At 51.2% G+C, this 22,341-nt stretch overlaps 1 protein-coding gene, 1 non-coding gene and 1 pseudogene across 3 annotated transcripts; 1 reads left to right on the forward strand and 2 right to left on the reverse strand.

The window, feature by feature from the left end:
* The first annotated feature begins 7,735 nt into the window (after window positions 1–7,735).
* On the forward strand, window positions 7,736–8,550 carry LOC109573037 (p53 apoptosis effector related to PMP-22 pseudogene; annotated as a pseudogene).
* A 334-nt stretch (window positions 8,551–8,884) lies between these two features.
* LOC109573036 (cytochrome P450 2F3) lies at window positions 8,885–21,211 on the reverse strand. 2 transcript variants are annotated; one of them, XM_019980244.2, is made up of 10 exons: window positions 21,065–21,211; window positions 19,419–19,610; window positions 19,166–19,328; window positions 16,906–17,055; window positions 13,990–14,150; window positions 13,519–13,695; window positions 12,994–13,135; window positions 12,042–12,229; window positions 11,372–11,513; window positions 8,885–10,219 (listed from the first exon to the last, which is right to left on the reverse strand). In XM_019980244.2, exons 4-10 carry the CDS (start codon window positions 16,979–16,981, stop codon window positions 10,038–10,040), a joined length of 1,068 nt encoding a protein of 355 aa, XP_019835803.2. In that variant the 5' UTR covers window positions 16,982–17,055; window positions 19,166–19,328; window positions 19,419–19,610; window positions 21,065–21,211; the 3' UTR covers window positions 8,885–10,037. The 2 variants fall into 2 exon arrangements, with proteins under 2 accessions (XP_019835803.2, XP_070627169.1); XM_070771068.1 differs by lacking the exon at window positions 19,419–19,610.
* Window positions 20,080–20,151, reverse strand: TRNAC-GCA (transfer RNA cysteine (anticodon GCA)). Its single transcript has one exon. It is a non-coding gene; the product is annotated as a tRNA-Cys (tRNA).
* Window positions 21,212–22,341: the final 1,130 nt, after the last annotated feature.

Raw genomic sequence — 22,341 nt, forward strand, 5'->3', positions numbered from 1 at the left:
GGGGAAAATGTACATCTAGGGGGACAGGAAATCAATCGGACGTTGAACAAGACCATTAATTCCCTGTGGGGGGGTCTGGACCAGGACTTCGATCTTGTAAGTTGCGAAACTCTTCAATTCCAACATTCTAAGACTGCTCCATTCTAATGATCCATGCACTCGGGTTTGGCATAGACTGGGCACACGACCCTCTCACCTCGCCCCACCTGGAGCTCATGATGCGAAAGTTGTCATTGAAAAGGTCCAGGAGCCTCAGGAACTCCATGTCCTCATAGCCATAGTGGTTCCCAAGGACCACGGAGCAGATAACATTAGATACAGCATTATCCAGTAGCCGCTGGGGGTCGAACGGGGCTCCTAGAGGTGGGAACATAATGAGGTCATACGCTGGGTGGTTCAGATCCCACCCAGCTCTTGGGTTATTGGCTTCGTTCCACCAAATGCCTTCACTTGGTCCTTTCTAGACCAGTGTCCACGCCCACAAATGGTCCCTCTCTTTTTCCAGGCCGTACCTCCAGTGGCTTGAAAATCACCAAGCAGACAAGCGGCCTCTTCCAGGACACGCTCTTCGATGGTCTGCGTACCCAAGCCAAACTCCTTAAGTGCTCCAAGTGCAAAATTGCGTAGCGTCGGCCAGCGCGGCCCTTTAGAAAACGCTATGCCTTGGGGGAGGTGTGGGGGGCATTGGGAAGAGAAGGGGTTGGGTGATAAGTTGGCTACGCCCCATCCCAGAAGCATCCCGCGATGGAGCCCACTTTCTCGCAACTCTTCGCTCTGCTTCTTTTCCAGATCTTTTGGATGCCACCCCAGTCTTCTCGGCCCTATCCACACATTGACCCCGCCTCTGCTGGTCCTGACCCCTGACCAGCGCTTGCTCTGTTTGGCTTTGACTCTTAGGCTCTTCTAGGGGCTGCACAAGGAACCAGTCCCCCCTACTCCCATTCGACCCCTACAATGTAGCTCCGCCCCAACCTCTCCTCATTAGCCTTGACTCTAGGAGGCCCCGCCCCATTTCTCCGATCCAGCTTTTTTTCGCCGACTGGATATTCCGGGCCGCACTTCCGCCGCTCCCCGGCCCTCCCCCACCCCTGCCGCCCACCCCAGGGCCTCACTGTTTCCGCGTGTGAAGCGTTTGAAGACTGCCATGGCCCCGCGGCCGGAGAAGGCATCCGCTTGTAGCACCAGTGCGTCCCGCAGCGCTGCGTAGCGGCACAGCACCACTACAGGGCACTGGCCCAGCCACACCGTGAACACCGGACCGCAGCGGCCAGAGAGCTACACGGAGCCGGTGGTCAGCGGGCCCCAGTCTGGGCTCCTGACCCCTCCGCCGCCGAGACCCCAGAGCCCGACCCCCAGCTCCCTTCTCCTTCGGATCCAGGAGTCCAGCCCCTCTGCCTTCCCTCAAAATCTAGACGTTCAGGTCCCCAGCCCCCTGCCCCCTCACCACTAGGTGTCTGGGCCCTCAGGACCCGCCCCCTTCCCCCTGCCGCTTTGAGCCAGAACAGACCTCTCTGCTCCTCTTCCCCTGGGACCAAACAGCTGCGGCGGCCGGCCGTAGGCTCCCCGTCCCTCAGGACCCGGGAGTAAGGGTTGGCGTGTGGCAGCGAGACTCCGCCCTGAACCCGGAGCTCAGGCCCACTGTCCATTTTCCCTCCAGATCTAACTTCCCACTCCGTCGCTTCCTTCCCCAGGAAGCAGGACTCTAGGCCCTTCAACCTCTCTCTGGACTCGCTGGGTCTGAGCCCTCAGCTCTGTTTTCATTCAGGGAGCTAAGAATTCCAGCCCCCAGCCCCACTTCCAGAAATCCAGAATTCTGACCCCGCCCCCGCCCCCCCCCCCCCCCAACCTGGGGCTTCCTCCATGAGTGCAGGGTCCAGGCCTCCAGACTCTTAACTGCAGCAAGCTCCCCAGCAGCCGGAGTGGAGTGGCCCTAGGAGGTAGGGCTCCCTGCCTCTGAGTGCTGCGTGCACCCCAACCCCACCTGGCTAGTGCCAGTAGCAAGACCAGCAATGACAGCGCTATAATGCCAGAGATCATCATGCCCTGACCCTCGATGCCCGCACCTCCTCATTTCTTCTGTTTTATTCTCCTGGGCTCTTGGGTGGAGCAAGGGTGGAAACTGAGTGTGGGAGAAGTGGGCACCTGCCAGCCTCTCATTCTGTAATTTGTCAACCCAGTTCTTTCCCTGTCATTGGTGTGCTTGGCTTCTCCTGGCCGTGTGTGTGTGTGTGTGTGTGTGTGTATTTGCATGTGTGCACGTGTGCGCCTGCCTCAGCCTGTCTTATGCCTCAGTAGTCTTAATGCACTAGCATTTTCATGTCAGCACACCAAGGCAACAGGTACACCCTCCATAGCACCTTTGGGTCCATCTTACTTGTCCTGTAGTTGTGCATTCCTAAGTCCCCTGGACACCTCTGGGCCCATGAATGTTGGACCTTATACTTAAAAAAAAAAATTGGCCACACTGGGTCTTTGTTGCTACTAGTGGACTTCTCTAGTTGTGGCAAGCAGAGGCTACTCTCTAGTTGCAGTGTGCGGGCTTCTCATTGCAGTGGCTTCTCTTGCTGCAGAGCACAGGCCCTAGGGTGCCCAGGCTCTAGTAGTTGCAGCTTGAAGGTAGTTTCCCCGTGGCATGTGGGATCTTCCTGTATCAGGGATTGAACCTGTGTCCTCTGCATTGGTAGTCGGATTCTTAATCACTGGACTACCAGGGAAGTCCTGTACCTTGTACTTCTGATTCCTGAATACACCCTGATTCCTAAATAAACTTCATAAAACACCCCTAGTGATGTGTGCATTAGCCTGGCACTCCTGTGTGTCGGGAGCCGCATTAGGCATGACTGACAAAATGGAGGCATGGCCCCAACCCCCTCTCCTCATCCCGCAGGCACAGTCCCAGGGTGAAGGAGTTAGGCCTTGTGATTCTGACTTGTTCTTTCCTTTCTTTGGTTGGGTTGGCTGGAAAAAATGTTAAGGTGCTTATTGTTCTTGAGAGAAGCATGAGAAACCACAAAGCTTTCTACAGTTGTGCCCAGAAAATAATCTATAAAGTAACCATTAACATTTGTTCAAGGATCTTTACAAAGAATGTTCCAGGATGAGCACATAGGCTGCAGCTTGAGGCCATGAGAAGGGTTGTTATCTGAGACCTGTTTGTGAGGGAAATATTTATGGCAAAAGAAGTTTGCTGAGCTTAGGGTTTAGGAGTAATTAAGAATACCTAGAAGCCTTTTTAGGAGATAGTGATCTTAAGCTGCTAGGGGCAAACAGGATTTAGAAAGATAAAAAATAAACTGAGGAATGTAACATGAGTTACAATGTAATCACAAGTTAAGTATAAGACACATAAGAGGAAGTAGATAATAGTAAAGCCTATTCTCCGCTGAAGCAGGAACTCTGTTTGTAGGGCAACAGTGATTTCTGGAGACAATAAATCTGGGTGGGGAAAACTAAAAATGTCAAATGTCTGACCTAATGCTTTTGTCAAAGTATAAAAGAAAACCTGAAGCTTAAACATGTAGTCCCATCCCTCAAATCAGAGGCTACATCATTGTCCGCCGACACGGCTCACCGCTTCAGGCTGATTCCCTGGCTGCTGGAGCTGGACTCCGGCACCTGCGCTCCATGCCTGTGTTACCTAGGGACTCAACACCTGAGCCCTTGTCAATTCCACACTCATTGCTCCTGGAGCCTTGTATGCTGTACCTGTCTTCTAGATGCTCACTAGGACTTCACTAGTGCCATTCAGCCTGGCACTTCCATGCCTATCCTATGACTCCTGGGTACCTTCCCACAGTCGATCCCCCTGAATCTCCATACTTAGGCCCTGTCCTGAACTCCTCCATCTCTGTTCCCAATGTTCTGGCTCCCAGATGCCCCAAATGTCCTACACTCTTGCTGCTACACCCCTGGTCTCCAGTTCCCCAGGTCCCTCAGTGGGCACCTCCACCTGAGGCCAGACCATGATGGCAGATAAACTTGCCCTCACTCTGGCTGGCCCTGGGAGTGTGGGCTGGGGTACGGTGGGGTGGGGCAGACCCAGGCCGGGGTGGGCCAGGGGTGGGGGATATGGCTGAGTCTGTACTTGGAACAGACTGTTCAGAAATGCGGCCCACCCTCCCGCCCACCCTGCCCTGCCGGACCCAGGCTTCCGCCAGGTGCCTGGCACAGGGCCCAGACCCAGGGTGATGATGGGGGAACTGTGCAGAGTCCAGAACCGGGCTTGCCTTCGGAAGTGTCTCTCACTCTCAATCCCTCTGCTTCTCTATTCATCTCGTTCTCTCTCTATTCGTCTCTTTCTCTGTCTTCCCATTTCTCTCTGTTTTACTTTCAGGGTCTGCCTCTGTTTGTGTCTGAAAACAAATTTTCTCTCTGGCGTGCTCTTTTCAGTGTCTTTTTCTCTCCCTGAGCCTCTTTCAGTTTGTCTTTACCTTAATCTCCCTCTGTCTCTGCTTCCTCATCTCCCTGCATGTTTGTGTAGCACATCTCCCTACCTGTCAGCCTTTCTCTGTCTGGTGAATGGCAGAGGTTTAGGGGCAGGGCTCTGCTTAGAGGTGCTGACCCTTCAGACAGCAGGGTTGCAGCAAGTGTGCCCTCCTGGACTCCACCCTCCAACATGGATCCTTTTTCTCAGGTTATTTTTAAGAAGTTTTTACTGCATTTGTTACACTATTGCTTCTGGGTGTTTTTTTTAATTTAACTTTTTTCGGGGGGTGCTGCACTGGGTCTTCATTACTGCACGCAGGTTTTCTCTAGTTACGGCGAATAGAGGCTACTGTCTACTTGCAGTCGCTTCTTTAGTTGCTGTGTGAAGAATCGAGAGCACAGGCTCAGTAATTGTGATGCATGGGCTTAGTTGCTCCGAAGCACGTGGGATCTTCGAGGACCAGGGATCAAACCCATGTCCCCGGTGCTGGCAGGTGGATTCTTAACTGCTGGCCCACCAGGGAAGTCCGCTTCTGTTTCATGTTTTGGTTTTTTGGCCACGAGATATGTGGGATCTTAGCTCCCTGACCAAGAATTGAACCCACACCCTCTGCATTGGAAGGTGAAGTCTTAACCGCTGGACCACCAGGAAAGTTCCTTTCAAGCTCTTTTCAAGAGCAGGCGTTTTGTTTTGTTCACTTCTGTATCCCCAGCACCTAAAATAGTGCCCAACACACGGTGGGCACCCAGTAAATGTTTGTTGAATGAAGGCATGGCTTTGTTTCATCCCTGTTTCTGTGTCTTTTTTTCTCTAATTCAGACTCTGTTTCTCTCAGTCTCTGTCTTTGGCTGAATCCTTGTAAATGTCTCTCTTCCTGCCTTGTCTCTATTTCATCTCTTGAGGTTTCTCTCCAGATCTCTTTTTGTCCTCTCAGATCGCTGTCTTTCTTCAGCTCTGTGCCTCTCTTAATTTCCATCTTGGCTTTAGCATCTCCTTGTCTTCCATCTGGAGAAGGCAATGGCACCCCACTCTTTGAACATCTGTCTCTCCCCATTTCTCAATTCCTCTCTTTCTCTTCCTCTGTCTCTCTCACTCCCAGTCTTTGATTTTCAGGATCTTGCTCTATATATCTCTCTGTCTCTTCCTGTCTCTTTTTCTTCACCATGTGTCTCTCTTTGCCGTCTGTCCATCTTTCTTTCTTAGGACCTGTGAATCTCCTTTTCCCCCTCCACCTCTGCATCCCTGCCTGGGCCTTGGGGCAGACTTGGCTTGGGGTGGGAACAGCATGGGCATTAGGGAGCCACCACCCCATGTGGGGACTGCCTATAAGCCTCCCTCTAGCTGGCCCCAGACTTAGCAAAGCATGTCCCCATTTCTGAATGACCTTGGGAAACTCCACTCAGGGAAGGGCCTCCCATGTCACCTCTGCCCCTGGCTGGGGGGCCAGCCTCATTCTGTCTGCCTCTAGCTCAGTGAAGCTTGAGATGCCTGGTTTTTGAGAAAAGCTACTGTCAGCAGGATTGTCAGCTTGTCAAATCCAGTCCCAGGTTGGGAGGCCCCATGCCTGGGACTGCTATCCACCCCAAAGGGAGGAACTGTAAGACAAAGAGATAATTCAGTGAGAGGGACGAGAAATGAGGGAGAGTTTCAGCCTTCCAGTGCCTCACTTCCCCATTAATTGCCCTTCCTCTCTGTCTTTCTGTGGTCATTGTTTTGTTTCTTTCTTTGTCTCTATCTTCTATTCTCTTTACCTCCCCAGGTCTCAGTCCTTGTTATCTCTCTACTTTCCTCTATGTCTCTGACTCATAAGATTTCAAAGAGCAGGGTGGGAGCCAGAAGATCTGCTTTCTGCATCCGGCTCTGCTCATTTCTGACTGTAATCTTGGGCAAGTCACTTCACCTCTCTGAGCAACCTCAGTTTTGCTGTAAAAATATATAATAGCACTTCCCCAGTGGTCCAGTGGTTAAGAATCCACCTGCCAATGCAGAACATGAGTTTGATCCCTAGTCTGAGACGATCCCACATACTGAGGGGCAACTAAGCCCCTGTGTCATAACTGCCGAAGACTGCACACCCTAGAGCCCATGCTCCACAACAAGAGAAGCCACTGCAATGAGGAATCTGTGCACAGCAACTAGACTAGCCCCTCCCTCTGTTCACTGCAACTAGAGAAAGCCTGTGTGCAGCAACGAAGACCCAGTGCAGCCAAAAATAATAAACTAAATAAAAGCCTACCTTATTTAAAACAATGTATAACAAAATTGCTTTGCACCATGTGTATGTGTGCTAAGTTGCTTCAGTGGGGTCCAAGTCTTTGCAACCCTATGGACTATAGCCTGCCAGGCTCCTCTGTCCTTGGGATTCTCCAGGCAACAATACTGGAGTGGATTGCCATGCCTGCCTCCAAGGGATCTTCCCCACTCAGGGATGGAACCCACCTCTCTCTTGTCTCCTGCCTTAGCAGGCAGGGTCTTTACCACTAGCGCCACCTGGCTTTGCCCCATAGGAAGATTTAAATGAGGCATTTGGACCAGTGTGTGAATAGGAAGCACTAGGTCGGAGAAAGCAATGGCACCCCACTCTAGTATTCTTGCCTGGAAAATCCCATGGCGGAGGAGCCTGGTGGGCTGTAGTCCATGGGGTCGCTAAGAGTCAGACACGACTGAGCGACTTCACTTTCACTTTTCACTTTCATGCATTGGAGAAGGAAATGGCAACCCACTCCAGTATTTTTCCCTGGAGAATCCCAGGGACGGGGAAGCCTGGTGGGCAGCCGTCTATGGGGTCGCACAGAGTCGGACATGACTGAAGTGACTTAGCAGCAGCAGGTAAGTGGTAGTACTTGTGATTTCCCAGTCTCCGTGTCTGTTTATTTCTCCATATCTCTCACTTTCTCTGTTTACATCTCCATCTTTGTACAGCACCCTGCGTCTCTGGCAGACCTATGGAAACTTTCTGGGCTGCTGTCTTTTTCTTGGCCTTGGTTTCTTTACTTCTGTTTTCACTCAGGCCCTCCCAGCCTTTACCTCCAAGTCTGTCTCCAGGAAACACTTTCTCCCATTTTTTTTTTTTTTAAACTTCCCTAAGAGTGAGGGTTGAACGCATCCAAGCCAGGTGTCTCCCTTCTCTGCAGCCAGACCTTACTTCTGTCCATCCTAGAGGACTGTCCTCCTCCCTTTAATTCAGCCAAGGTAGGTTTGAATCTATTCTAAAGATAATTTAATAGAAACTGATACAAAAAGCCTTCTCCGGAGTCACCGGAATCTAGGTGGGGCGGGCGCCACGACCCCGCTGCCAACCCCCAGCCGCGTCCTCCAAGAGCCGCCTCCTCGAGGCCTCTTCCCTTTTGTCGCGCTGCCCGCGCTCGAGGGCCACTCTCCGCCGGTGTCCGAGCCTCGCGCGCTGCTCTCCTCCCTGCCGCCGCCGTCGAGATGCTGCGCTGCGGCCTGGCCTGCGAGCGCTGCAGGTGGATCCTGCCGCTGCTACTGCTTAGCGCCATCGTCTTTGACATCATCGCGCTGGCCGGCCGCGGCTGGCTGCAGTCGAGCGATGACAGCCAGACGTCCTCGCTGTGGTGGCATTGTTTACTAGAAGTCTGCGACAGCCTCATGACATATGCTTGGGGAAGGGCAGCCGCCGCTATGCTGCTCTGCGGTTTCATCATCCTGGTGATCTGCTTCATCCTCTCCTTCTTTGCCCTCTGTGGACCCCAAATGCTTGCCTTCCTGAGAGTAATCAGAGGCCTTCTGGCCCTGGCTGCTGTGTTCCAGATCATCTCCCTGGTAATTTACCCTGTGAAGTACACTCAGACCTTTAACCTTCACCTCAACCCTGCTGTCACTTACATCTATAACTGGGCCTATGGCTTCGGGTGGGCAGCCACTATTATCCTGATTGGCTGTGCCTTCTTCTTCTGTTGCCTTCCCAACTATGAAGATGACCTGCTGGGCAATGCCAAGCCCAGGTACTTCTACACATCTGCCTAAGGTGGGGAATGAGCAGAAGAACATCACTGCTGCTGAGATAGATTCCAGAGAAAGAAACTGTTTCCCCCCGGAATACTTTGAACCTGTTTTGGGGACAATGTTCATATCATTAAACTATGGTCAAAATGCTAAAATAATCGGGGGAAAGTGTTTCTTAAGTGGTGTTATAGTTTCATATTCATCTTTTATAAATGTTTTGTAGTGTTAAGTAAGACTTACTTCTTTTAATTAATTACCTGATTATTAAGTTGGCTAAAAGTTTCATTCAGGCTTGTCCATAAGATTGATGGAAAAACCTGAATTCACTTTTTGGCCAACTCAATACTAATATGCCAATGCTTCCTTATATCTAGCAATACCATTGATATTGCATTTGTAAAAAAATATGAGTATGGAAGTAACCACATAATTTATAAGGTAAAAATGAGAAGGTTTCAAAGATTTGAGTAAATCTGGTTAGGTTTCTGTTTTTCCCAGATGGAACGGGTTGGGTCTATTAAGGACTGAGGAGAAGAAGAAGATACTGGTAAAAACTGTCAGTGACTAAATATTCTAAAAGAAACACACAAAAATATTTTTTCAAGCCTTTGGCTATTCAAAGAAGCAAAATTGGTTCCTAAATGCATGTCATTTGTGAGAATTTCTAATGAATATCATGAATAATTGATTTGGGGCTAAGCTTTCCATTAACTTAATATCACATCTAGGAAAGTATTCTTTCATGGCCAAAACCTGTTGCAGTAGTATGGCCTCCTTAAGCAGTGAAATCTTAAGATGAAATTTTCTCTTTTAAAGTGGTTCATAGGGTGGGGGTGTGGTAGAAAGCTACTAGTAATTCTGTGCTCTTTGGTGTCTATATGCTCTAGACCAGAGTAGACTGGATGAAAAAATGGACTGGTCTAATTCATTATGACCTTTAAGTAGTAGGTTGTTCAGTAAAGCATTAGGAGGGCCATTCCCATCACAAAAGTAACATTCAACAGCCTAAAGAGAAGACATGGCTTGAATTTTTCATCTTTGGCTTCATGGGGCTCTAATCATGTAGACACAACTTCTGATAGATTGCAACTGTAAGCAAAAACTTAAATATGGTTAAAAACCTGGTTTCCTTTGGTAAACAGATTAAGAATATCTGATATAAAACACTTAACAGTAGAATTCAGGAATGTGGGATTTCTCTGACTTGCAAATATGATATATCACATGGAATATTATTATTTTTTTTTTTACTATTTGTACTTACATAATGAAAACCAATTCATTTTATATATCAAATTATTTTGTAAGTTGTAAAAATAGCAGTTGAAGTTTTATTATGAACTTTTCTCAATAAACCAGGTGATATTAAAAAAAAAAAAAAGCCTTCTCTACAAAAGGGTGTGCAGTAGAACGAATTCTGTGGATTAAACAAGGCACGTGCTTTCCCTTCCCCATGGCTTTTTCTGCTTCAGCGGCTCAGAAGGTAAAGACAGGAATGTTGGGGAAGGGCATGCAGCTGGCGCAAGGTGATAGGAAGCGAGTGTGACAGCGAGAGGGATGGGGCGCAGGGGAACGAGACGATGGATCGAAGCACCCCTCCAGACAGGCCCCATCGTTCACAGACGAATCTGGAAGGGATGCGGCGTCAGCGTGCGAGCACGCAGAGCTGGTAAGGCCGGGGCAAATTGCCGAGACCCGAGCTGAGCGGGGTCAGATCGATGTCCTCGGGCGCCCCCAGCGGCTGCAGCGAGAAGCTCTGCAGGATGGCGGTGAGGTAGAGGAAGAGCTCCATGCGCGCCAGCGCCTCGCCCAGGCACAGCCGGCGTCCTGCAGGGAGAAAGGACGCGGAGGAGCAATGAGACAAAACGGGGTGAAGGGCCTCCTCCACTTTCAGAGGAAAGCATGAGAATAATGACTGGGGACTCACAGACCCCTCTATCTAAAGGTCCGGGACAGACAGTTTAAGTATATTGTGGACCTCCTACAAGTGCAACCTTGCAGGGATTCGAATCCTGACTACCATTACTAGTTATGTGATCTTGGGCAAGCCAGAGTTTCTGGGTAGGTATCTGAAATGGGGAGGATAATAGTGCTTCATTAGGTTGCTATGAGGGACTTTTCCTGATGGCTCAGACTGTGAAGAATCTGCCTGCAATCCAGGTTGGATTCCTGGGGTCAGGAAGATCCTTTGGAGAAGGGAATGGCTACCCACCCCAGTATTATTGCCTGGAGAATTCCACGGACAGAGGAGCTTGGAAACCACTGAGCAACTAACGTTTTCACTTTTTTTCAGGTTGTTGTGAAAGGTAAATGGAGGTGAAACAGTGAGAATATAATGCTATGTTAGTTTAGTATGTGTGGGCCCTTGCTGCTCTAAGCCCTACTATCAATTAATTTCATCCTTATAACAACTCCCAGAGGTGGGCTTTTTTATGATCACCATTTCATAGATGTAAAACCCGAAGCACAGAGAAGGGAAGGAGCATATCCAAGGCCGAGCCACTAGAATATAACAAAGCTGGGGTCTGGCAGCAAAGTGCATCTTTTAGCCACCACTCTTACAGTTCTCAGAGGTAGCACTGGCGCACAGTAGGCAATGTTGTAGGTTACCTATTATTATGCACCCTACTACCTTTTCGAACACTGAGTTAAGCAGGAAAAGATGTTTTTTTCAGCCGTTTAAGGACCAAAGGCAAGAAAACCCAGAACCGCTTCAACTGCACCACCCAGTGGAGAGCCTGATAATGACCATGTCCAAGTTGGATGACAATCCTGTTTCCCTGCCTCCCTCCACAAGGCTGTCATTTGCTATCAGCCTGTAGGGGAAGAGTTGAGAAGGAGAAAGGACATCTGCACATCTAAAGCTGAGGATTGGGTGGGATGAAGAAGTGAAAGGGTTTGGAGAGTTGAATTAGGCTTGGGGAATGTAGGTGGAATATTGGGCCAGAAAGACTGACCGTTGCCCTCCACCACTCTCACCTGCTGAGAAAGGCATGAAGGCAGGGCTCTTCTTGAAGGACATATTGGCATCCAGAAAATGTTCAGGGTTGAATTCCTTGGGCTTCAGAAATTGGCTGGGGTCATAGTGAACTGTATTAAGGAGGGTGATGACATCTGTGCCCTGCGTGGGTGGGGAGGCAGAATCAGTGGCCGGTTAAAAGGGCTGGGAGGTTCCCAGTAGAGGATTTCCACTCTACAGAGCCTGGGTCTACATCAGGAGTCCAGGAAATGGGTATGGGTGTCTAGGGTTCCCAGTGACGGGTGCTGAAAATGTTTCTGTTGGGGTCTAAGGTAGGGATGTCGGATACCCTCCTTGTAGAAACAAATCTGGGGTTCTTGGGGAGGGAGTAAGGTCTCCCAGAACAGTGTTTAGGTACAGGGGGTCCCCAGTATGAATTCTCAGACCTTGGGGATTTCAGAGAGGGGTCCTAGGGGTCACAGGGAAGGGGCCTGGTGTTCAGGACAGGGTCTAGTCCAGTATGGTATAGAATGAGGTCTTGGGAAGCGGCTGAGGTTCTGGATTTAAGGGCCTCAGATGTCTGTTGCTAGGGCCTGGGTCTTCCTTGCTAGAACCCTGGATGCCCATATCAAGAGTGTGGAATGCCTCTTCCTAAGGTTTTAGGTATGGTTTGCCAGGTGACCACTGCACCCTGGGTATCGTGAAGCCTCGAAAGTTCGTGTCCCGAATGACACGGTGCGGCAAGCTCATGGGGATGACGTCTGCGAAGCGCTGCACTTCGTGGATCACCGCGTCTGTGTAAGGCATCGCCGCTCGGTCCTCCACCGTTGGCAGCCGCTCGCGTCCCACCACGCGGTCGATTTCCTCCTGGACTCGAACTGGGGTGGGGGGAGGGGAGAGCGGTTGTTGAGGGGATCAGCAGACTCGACTGTGCAGAGAAGAGGTGTGTGCATGCGTGTGGAAGCAGTCCAGCCACTCACTGCTTTCCAGTCGAGGTCGGGGTCAGGGGTCGGGGGACGCTGCAGGGGTGCATGCGAAGGTTAGATGGAGGTTCAGAGGGAGGGGCTGGGTTCAGAGATGCAGTGAGGGCGAAAGTTTCGTCCCGCCTGGGCTTCCAGGGGTGAGGTTGTGCGGACAGGGTGACAGGGCTGCTTGGAGTCCAGGTCCCACATGGGATTGCCGGCGGGGCTTCGAGGACTAGGGCTGCTGGAGGATGGATGGAGAGAGCAGGGTGTGCAGGACAGCTGAGAAATCAGGGGTGGGGTGGGCGGCAAAGATCCAGTCGGTCTCCGCACAGCGTCCAGGCGGCCAGGAAGGTTAAGGGGAAGACCCAGAAGCAGGGTTTGGGGAGGCGGGGTCGCAGGCCGTGAGGTGGGAGGGGAGGGATTCTTGGGCAGGCCTGGGCTCTGGGCGTCTGTGCAAGTTTTGTGTGCAGGGTCAGAGATGAGTCCCAAAGTAAGGCCTTGCGGACGGGTCTCCGTCCGGGCAGAATATGTGGATCGAGGGAGCCACGTGAGTGGGGTCAGCCTCCAGTGGGCTTGCGGGTTCGGCTGTGGGACCCAGGCGTGAGGTGGCGGCTCTCGCTACCAGGCACACTGGGCGGGCGCTCAAGGTCTGTGGGCGGGGCTCCCGGCGCTCGCACCTTGCACTTCTGGATACTTCATGAGCAGTCGGAAGGCGTGGCGCAGCGTGGTACCCACGGTCTCAGTGCCGCCGAAGAGCAGATTGTGTGTGGTCATCAGCAGAGTATCCATGAAGAAGTGGCTCAGCGGGTCCTGCTTTTCCTGCAGGGGTTAAGGGCCGGGGATGTGAGCCAAGGCGGAGGGAGATCTTTGGGCGCCGAGACTCTGCACAGCTGCTACTGGGTGCCAGTTCAGCGCCTCCTCCGTTCAATTTCCTTTCCTTAGGGGATCTGGGGAGCGCGGAGGGCAGGGTAGGGAAAATCTCAGCCAAGCGGCCGATCAAATAAACAAACCCTGAAGGATTTCTTAATGAGCCTGTTAATTGTCGGAGGCCCTGAGTGGCCCCAGAAGAGCCAGGTGATCCACCTTCACTTCCTGGATGTGGGGAGTTCAGACCCAAACACGCTCATCTCGAGATCCTTGTTGGTTCGAAGCAGGATGCAAGGTCAGATCAGAGATGGGACTTCCAGGTAGGGCTTACTTACCTGTGCCATCTTGGTAAGGAAGCAATCAATGAAGTCTCGGGGAGAGTTTGGGTCAAGGGAAGCCTGGTGTTCACGGACGCTGCGGGCGATGATGTCCTTTATGCGTCCGTAGTTCTTAAAAAGGCGTCGGTGTGGCCCGGGCACCCAGTCCAGGAGGTTCGGAAAGATATTGTACATCTAAGGATGGAGCAGAGTTGGAGGGGTTGGGAGGAGCAGGCGGCAGCAGAGACGGTAAGGTGAAGGGGGGTGTGTGTGTGTGTGTGTGTGTGTGTGTGTGTCTAGGGTGGGGCGGAGCCTGTGTGTCAGCAGAGCCCCTGCAGAGTGGGCGGGGCCGCCGCATACCTCGGGGGGGCGGGGTCAGACGGAGAGGGCGGGGCCAATAGCAATTCCTTCCCTACCCACTTCTTCCCGGATAGCCCTGAACTGGCGGGACCCCCCAACCCTCTCGCCCATGGAATTCGGTCTCCTGACCTCTCCCCAGGGGCTGCTCATGATTTGGAAGTTTTCATTGATGAGGTGGATAATGGTGAGCAGACGGTCGTCGTCGTAGTCGAAGCGGGAACCGAAGATCACAGAGCAGATAATGTTGGACACGGAGCGGCTCACCACAAACGTGGGGTCGAAGGGCTTGCCTGAAAGTGAAGGGCAAATGGGTCAAGGGGCGTGGCTCGAGACACAGTGTACGACAAACCAGGCCCCAGGCAGCAACCGCACGACATCCAACCCAACCGTATCAGTGTGACTCACAGCACTGAATGCCTGCTCCAGGCCACCTAACACAGCACAACAGCGCCCACAAAATATCTGGCAACACAACAGACAGCACAGAACGCACATTACCCTACACCACATCGACAGTATACTAAACAGCTGCACAGGGTATTCTTGGTGACACAATACACAGCATACACAATACAACTTTACACCCAGTGCCTGACAACACTACAACCTCACTCAGCAATGACACACAACACAACCCCTGACATCCAATGATCTGATGACCCAACGGATCACAGAAAGCAATACCAATACAGGGCATTCCCACATTGGCCATTACACAATAGCACAGCCCAGAAAACTGAATCTGGAGCTAACTAGACATGGTCTGGATTTTGGCTTGGCCTCTTAGTCTACATGTGACCTATGGGAACCAAATTCCCTTCTCTGAGCCTCAGTTTTCCCGTCTATAAAATGGGCTTGATGATAGTCTTCTCATGGGGCTCTTATAAAGAGTCAGTGAATGTGTGGCTGGGAATGCTTAGTTAAGGGCCATCATGCCATCATGAGCCAAAGAAAGGTGGTATGGTAGACTGAGTAATGCCCCCCGCCATGCTCCCACCCCCCCACCCCCCCCACCAAGATGTCCATGTCCCAATTCCAAAAGCCTGTGCATATGTGATTAAGTTAAGGATCTTGGGATGGGAGATTATTCTGGATTATCTAGGTGGGTTTAATGTAATCACATGGGTCCTTATAAGAAAGCAAAGGATCTGAGTAGAAAAGGTGATGTGATGGGAATTCCCTGGTGGTCCAGTGGTTGGTTCTTTGTGCTTCTACTGCCAAGGGCTCAGGTTCAATTCCTGGTTGGGAACTAAGATCAAGCTGCACAGTGTGGCTAACTCACAAACCCCCCAAAAGTGATGTGGTGATGGAAAGAGGGGGAGAGAGAGGAAGAGACATTGGCGGATGCTATGCTGCTGGATTTGAAGATGAAGGAAGGGGCTACAAGCTGAAGAATGCAGGCAGCCGAGAGGCTAAAAAAAGGTGAGGAATTGGATTGTCCTTTAGAACCTCCAGAAGAAGCCAGCTCTGCTGACCCAGTTTAAACTTAGGACCCCCAGAACTGGAGGAGAATAACTTTGTATTGTTTTAAGACATTAAATTTGTGGCAGTTTGTTGCAGTAGCAACAAGAAAATAATTCAGGCAGTTATTATTCTTTTACTTACATCATGTCATTTAATCCATGAGGTATTACCTGCCACTTCTCCCCCCAGAGTCAGCAAGATTTGGAGATCAGGGTAGAGGGCCATTTACCTTTCTCTGCCTCAATTTCTTCTGTAAAATGGGGTTCATGATAGTACTAATTTTGAGGTTTGGGTGATTTCTCTTTTCTAAAGGAGAACTGAAAAATTTTAAATTTACTTTGGCCATGCTGTGCAGCATGCCAGGACTTAGTTCCTGAACGAGGGCTGGAAACTGCACCCCCTGAAGTGGAGGTATGGAGTCTGAACCACTGGACCACCAGGGATGTCCCTGGGTGATTTTTCAAGGTGATATACAGAGTTTTGGAACAGTGCTGGCATATGGTAGGCATCACTTTAAATGTTGATTATTAACTTTTTTTCATGGTTGACAGCTTTGACCTGGGTTTATATCCCATCTCTGGCACTTCTCAGGCACATGACTAACCTTTCTAGGCCTCAGCTTCATCACTTGTAATAACTCCCTAGGTTTTCTGGGAGGGTGCAACTTGTCAACACATGCAAAGAGTTTACCATAGTGCCTGGAATCTGTAAGCACTGGATAAATGGGTATTAATGTCTGGCATGAGGACTTTGGTATCTAAGACTTTGGTTTAAATCTTGGCTCTTCTACTTTCTAGCTTTATCATTTCAAGGTGGTTGCTCAATCTCTCTGTGCCTCACTCTCCTCATCTGCAAGATGGATTGTTCCAAGGCTTAAGGGGCTTGTGCCTGAAAATGTGCTTAGCACAGGCCCCCACACATGGTGAGTTTTCAAGAGCAGCAGCAGCAGCATATTACCCGCCACGATGACAGGCTGCTGCTGCTGCTAAATTGCTTCAGTTGTGTCCGACTCTGTGCGACCCGATAGATGGCAGCCCACCAGGCTCCCCCGTCCCTGGGATTCTCCAGGCAAGAACACTGGAGTGGGTTGCCATTTCCAATGACAGGAGCAGCGCTCCAAATAACACACAGAGACAGCACAACAAAGGGGCCAGGACATATTCTGCCACCCTGTGCATGCATGCTGAGTTGCTTCAGTTGTGTCCAATTCTGCGACCCTATAGACCATAACCTGCCAGGCTCCGCTGTCCATGGGATTCTCCAGGCAAGACTACTGGAGTGGGTGGCCAGGGGATCTTCTCCAGGGGATCTTCCCACCCCAGGGATCGAAACCGCATCTCTGCATTGGTAGGCAGGTTCTTTACTGCTAGCGCCACCTGGGACGCCCACTGTCACCCTACCTCAAGGAAACACAGTGTCACAAACGGATCCACCTCCAGGGGGCGCCTATCTTATCACCGGTCAAGTGAGAAGCCTCTAGGAGTTCTGAGTTCACACCCATGCTACTGTATGGGGCTGCCCTGACTCCCTAAGTAGGCTGGAGGTGAATGAGGGGTATGGGCTGCATGTGGGGAAACGGACCTTGGGTTTTCCGAAGCTCCTCCAGCAGGAAGTGTCCTTCTTCCAGGATCCGCTCCTCAATGGTCCTCTTCCCCATGCCGAAGTTGCGCAGAATTTGAACAGAATACTTTCTAAGGACTTTCCACCGGTCTCCATTGGAGAAGGCAATGCCTGGGTAGAAGGGAAGGGGCCAGCTCCACCAATGACCTATTCCCAAGATCGCTGTCAACTGAATCCCCTTTCCCGATGTTTGATAAGAGAAAGACCCCGAGTTTGGAATCTCTCCCCAGCCCTGCCAGTAAGTCCTTTCAGACCCTCTGGCCTGGGTCAGGTACCTCCTTTGAGCTTCCATAGGGCCTTGGGCTTTTCTCCCCACAGTCATGCTTACCCTGTCTCTGTTTCTGCTACCACAGACCTGACGACTCTGGGCTGTCACTGTCTGACAAGGAACCTGCCCTCTTCATTGAACTGTGAAAGCTGGGTGGGGGCCTGTCTTGGCCATCACTGTACTCCTAGGAGCACAATAGGAGCTGCAATAGGATATGCGGTCTCACATGTGTTCATCTCTAAGTCCTCTAGTCCTCCAGTCCTCAGGGAACTGGATGCTAAAGAGGAAGAAAGTATCATGTTTTGCCTTCATTGTGTGCATCATCTCATCGACCTCTTGTAGCAGCCTTCTCATGATAATAGACTGAGGGTGGAGAGGGAAGGGCCCAAAGGTGCAGGCTAGGTGGAAGAACCCTGCTGTTACCCTATGTACTGAATAATTAGATGCTGGCTATTTCTGGTAACAGATGATGTATATATATCCAGATGTTTTCTGTGTAAAAGTAGCGGGCATTTCTCTACCTCCTTGCATCTGGACAGGTGAGGTCATAAGATCACGCCAGGAGACATGAAGGTAGCAAGTGTACTCAGTATCCAATAGGTGTTCTTTTTTTCTCTTTCTTTTCTTTTAAAAAAAATTAGAACTTTCCAACTTCAGATCCTGGGGCAGCTGGGACCCATCTAGTGTAAGGGCAAGGGGGAGCCGTAGTGATTCTTTAGGGGGAGACGAATAGTCTAGGAGATAGGTCTCCAGGACCCCCTTTTCATTTAGAGCAACTTTCTTCTTTCCTTCCCACCTATCTCCCCTTCCCTCTTTTGCTCTTTCCTTCCTTTTCTTTTTGTTCTTTCCTTCTCATATATTGGGCCGTGCCACACAGCTTCTTTTGAGTAAGAGACTTATGTTACAAAAATTCCACAAGACTAGGTGACTTCCAGACCTACAGAGGACAAGATACTGAACTAGGAGAGGTTTGGAGTGAGTGATGTGAGTTGCTGGGTGGATGGGGATGAAGCTGGGTGTGAGTTGGGTTGGGGACGAAAGTGGGGATGAGGGGAGATAACGGGGTAGATGAGAAGTTGGGTCTGAGATTAGTGTGGGGATGGAACTGGGTAGAATGAGAGTGATTGGTGGATTGGGGTTGAGATTGAGCTTGGGGGTTGGGTCGATATGTGGTAGTATTGGTTTTGGCGACAGTAGAGGGATATAGGTCAAAAGTGAGACCTAGGGACTGCAAACTTCAGTAGGTGACTGAGATAGAAAACGGAGCTGGGGAGGAAAATGATAATGGAATTGAGTTTGACTAAAGGATCAGGATGGGTTAATACTAGATTTTACTATGGAGATTGGGAGAGGTTTGTAGTGGGAATGGAGGCTGCAGTGAGGTATAGTCAGTGTTGAGAGAGAGATGGAGTTGAGATTGAAATGGGAACATGGAAACGGGGTTGGTGGGGATCGGGGAGAAGTGGACAATACAGACTGGGGCAAGATAATTAAGCCACTTGACTGAGATGGAAATTTGATGATGTGGTTAGGGTAGAGAGAAGCACTGCAATGAGAGTCGGCGTTGGATTGGGTTGGAGTTGGGTGGAGATGGGAATGGGTGTAGAAGTACAATTCAAGATGGCTGAAGGAGGGATTTCCTTGGAAGTCCAGTGGTTAAGACTCTGCTTCAAACGCAGGGAGTATGAGTTCCATCCTTGGTCAGGGAACTGAGATCCCACATGCTGCATGGCACAGCCAGAGGAAGAAGAAGAAGAAGAAAAAAAGGTGGTGGTGGGGTTTGGGGGTGGTGAAGGTGGGACAGACTTCACCCTACTTGGCTCCACTCCACCTGGGGTCATCAGTGAGATCAGAAGTCCTGAGTGTCACCAAAATTGGGAAGCCATTCTTCTGCCCTATTCCCTCCCTCCGTGTGGAATGGGTGGGGAGTGGAGGAGGCGGCAGCAGGCTCACCGTTGCCCTTGGTGAAGTTGAAGAAGACAGGGTAGTCGCCGCGGCCACCGAACTCCTCCGCCTGGTCCACCAGAGCCTCCTTCACGGCTTGGTACCCGCTGAGGACCACCACCCGTCAGGGCCCCAGGTACACCGTGTACACTGCGCCGAATTCCTTGCTCAGCTGAGGGTAAGAAGCAGAGGTCACAGGGGGCTCTGGGGCCAGGGACCCCTCTCCCTTAGCCCTCCCTTCAGCCAAGCCTAGTCTTTTGACCTTGGTGAGGGAGGTCAGCATATCTTGGGAGCGAAGCTGCAGCAAATTTCCCAGGAATGGGAGGGCCCTGGGGCCTGGGGGCAGCCGGCCCTTGCCCTTTGAGCTGGTGGTCAGGAGTAGACAGACAAGAGCCAGGATCAGGAGCAAGATGGCTGTACTTATGCTGTCCATGGTGCAGGCAGTTGCAGGCACCTGGGTTGGGAGTTGGGCAGGGAGAAGGCAGCGCTGGGGAGGGAGTGAGAGCCTTTCACTCCTCATCTCCCTCTGGAGACTTGCCTCCCCCAGCCCCCAGAAATGGGAGCAGATGGAGAGGAAAAAGGAAGTAGAGAGAGGGAGACACTGGAAAAGGCCAGGGGATGGGAGAAGAGATGGAAGGAGAGGGGAAGGGAGGGAGAGAGAGAAAAAAGGGCATGAGGTAATCAAAATACAGAGAGACAGAAATCAAGACCGATGGAGGGGGACAGAAGAGAGATAGAGACAGAGAGACAGAGACTAAAAGAGACAGAGTTACATGCAGAGATAAGTGAAAGTGAAAGTGAAGTCGCTCAGTGTGCCCGACTCTTTGCGACCCCATGGACTGTAGCCTACCAGGCTCCTCCGTCCATGGGATTCTCCAGGCAAGAGTACTGGAGTGGGTTGCCATTTCCTTCTCCAGGAGATCTTCCCCACCCAGGGATCGAACCTGGGTCTCCTGCATTGCAGGCAGACGCTTTACCATCTGAGCCACCGGGGAACAAAAAACAGAGTGAGCTATCTGGATATCTGTGCATGTCTACCTTCTATGTATCTAGTTATCTGTTTATCTATTCAGGAGTCAGACACGTCTGAACAACAACTACAATCTATTATCTGTCTGTCTGTTGTCTGTCTTCAGTCTGTTATCTATCGATGTCTATCTATTTAACTATCTGCCTACCAGCTATCAATTTTCATCTATCATCTTTCACATAGGGATATAGAGAGAGAGAGACACACAGGAACTGAGACAGACAAATCAAGACAGAGAAATAGCCAGACAGAGAGAAGTCACAGAAAGAGAGGCAGACAGAGAGAGACTAGAGAAGGGAGATCGAACTAGAGAAGACACAGAGCTAGAGAAAGAGACGAGAGATGGGGGGAGACAGAGATATACCCTGACGGAGAGACATAGAGATGGACACTGACAGATAGGAGGAAGAGGGTGACGAGCAGATGGAGAGAGGAGGCAGAGGCAAGCCCAGAGGCCAGTGGAGAAGAGAGTGACAGACACAGAGAGACATGGAGGGAGAGAGACAGACACTCAGACGGACAGACAGAGAGACGGGCAGGGGACATTCGACGGAGACAGGCAGAGACAGCGGGAGGGCATAAGCAGAAACAGACCGAAAGGTGTCCTGAACCCAGGAGTCACATTGCAGAAAGAGATGCCACCTGGCTGGGTAAAGTGCGTCACAAAGACGCCAAGCCAGTGCCAAGCCCTGGCTCGGAACTCTGAAACGCTTTGGTAAATTCAAGAACAGGGTCCCAGAGACAGCCCCTGAGAGATAGACCCAGAGACCCCTCAGAGGAGCTGACAAGGCAGACCCCGGCCAGTCTCAGGACAGGGAGATGGAGCCAGTGACCCTCTCTCTTGAGAGTCACCCCCTCTTCTGTGACCAGCCCTCTACCTGCTGAGCTGCTGAGGGGTGTGCTGGAGGGACCAATCCGGCTGGCAGCGGCTGCTCCAGGTGTGCGCCCAGGAGCTCGGAACTGAGGGGTGGGAGCTGCCCTTAAATCATCTCCGTCCACCCCTGCTTACCACTCTTTTCCCTAGTTCATCTGGTGAGTGACTTAATCCCTCCCACTTTCCTGCCTTCCTTGCCTGGGCTGGGGCTCACAGCCAGCTGGAATGAGGCCTCGAATGAGTGCCTTGGGAGCCCTGCCTTCTCCTCCCCTGGGCTGACCTTACCTCTTCTCACTGTGGCCAGTGCTGGCCATCTGTCCTGGATTGGGGGTGAAGTCTTCTCTATTTTTTGTTGTTGTTGCCACTGGGGATCCTGGATCTAGTTCTGGGTCTGGTTTAGAACTGTAGGGCTTTGGCCAAATGAAGGGGTAGGGATGAAGTCAGGGTCTCTGTACTGGGGTGGGAAAGGATTCTCATTTTCTGGGGCCCCGTTTTCACAGCTCTTCTCACCCTTCTCTGTCTCTTGCGGTTTGTCTCTGAAATTCTGTACGTGTCTCCGCTTTGGCCTCTGCATCTTCTTGTCTCTTTTTTATGTCTCTGTTGCTCCCCGTCTCTCTTCCTCTGTGTCTCTGTCTTTCACCATCTCTTCTGCCCCCTCATTTTCTTTGTGGCCTTTCTCTTTGCTCCCTGCTTCTCTCTCTCCACAGTTTTTCTCAGTCGCTCTCTCCTCCTGACTGAGTGTCTGTCTGTCTCTCACGCCTCCAAGAGGTGGAGTGCAGTGGACAGGACTGAAGCCAGACTGAGGATCAAGGAAGACTTGGGAGAAGGGCAGGGCAGGCAGGAACCTCACTAGACAGGGCCTCAGATGTGAAGGGTACCCCCGCTACTGCCCACCTCCACTTCTGCCTCTCTCCTAAGCCCCCCACCTGCTCTGATTCTATCCTTGTCTCTTTACCCCCAGAAACTGACCACACTCAACTCCTAGCTAGGTCAGAAGGGCAGGTTGCAAAAACCTGAAGGGGGCTAGGACTCTAGTTCCTTGGAGGGTAAGGTGTGCGAGAGAGCCCCAGAGGTTAAGAGTCTGCAAGGCCAAGTGGAGGTTTTGTTCCGCCCTCCACCTCCCAGGCAACCAGGTCCATTGGTAAACACCATGGTGGTTGTTTTTCACATGGAGGGTGGGGGAGGAAGTGCTTCGAGGTCCTGGGGAATTTGATATCCCAGATCTCAGGCCCCTGTTAGGGTGGAGGTGGGGCCTGTGCTACTGTTTCAGTCCCAGAAAGG

The sequence above is a fragment of the Bos indicus genome, chromosome 18 (assembly GCF_029378745.1).
Source record: "Bos indicus isolate NIAB-ARS_2022 breed Sahiwal x Tharparkar chromosome 18, NIAB-ARS_B.indTharparkar_mat_pri_1.0, whole genome shotgun sequence".
Lineage (NCBI taxonomy): Eukaryota > Metazoa > Chordata > Mammalia > Artiodactyla > Bovidae > Bos > Bos indicus.

Bases quoted from the DNA above. Each gene is read 5' to 3' on its own strand.
- LOC109573036 (XM_070771068.1), bottom strand. From the start codon at position 16,981: ATGGGGAAGAGGACCATTGAGGAGCGGATCCTGGAAGAAGGACACTTC. The intron at 12,230-12,993 runs GTGCGAGCGCCG...CCCCCACCCCAG, and splicing joins GAAGTATCCAGAAGTGCAAG to TTCGAGTCCAGGAGGAAATC. The intron at 11,514-12,041 runs GTGCAGTGGTCA...CCACCCACGCAG, and splicing joins GAGGCTTCACGATACCCAGG to GGCACAGATGTCATCACCCT.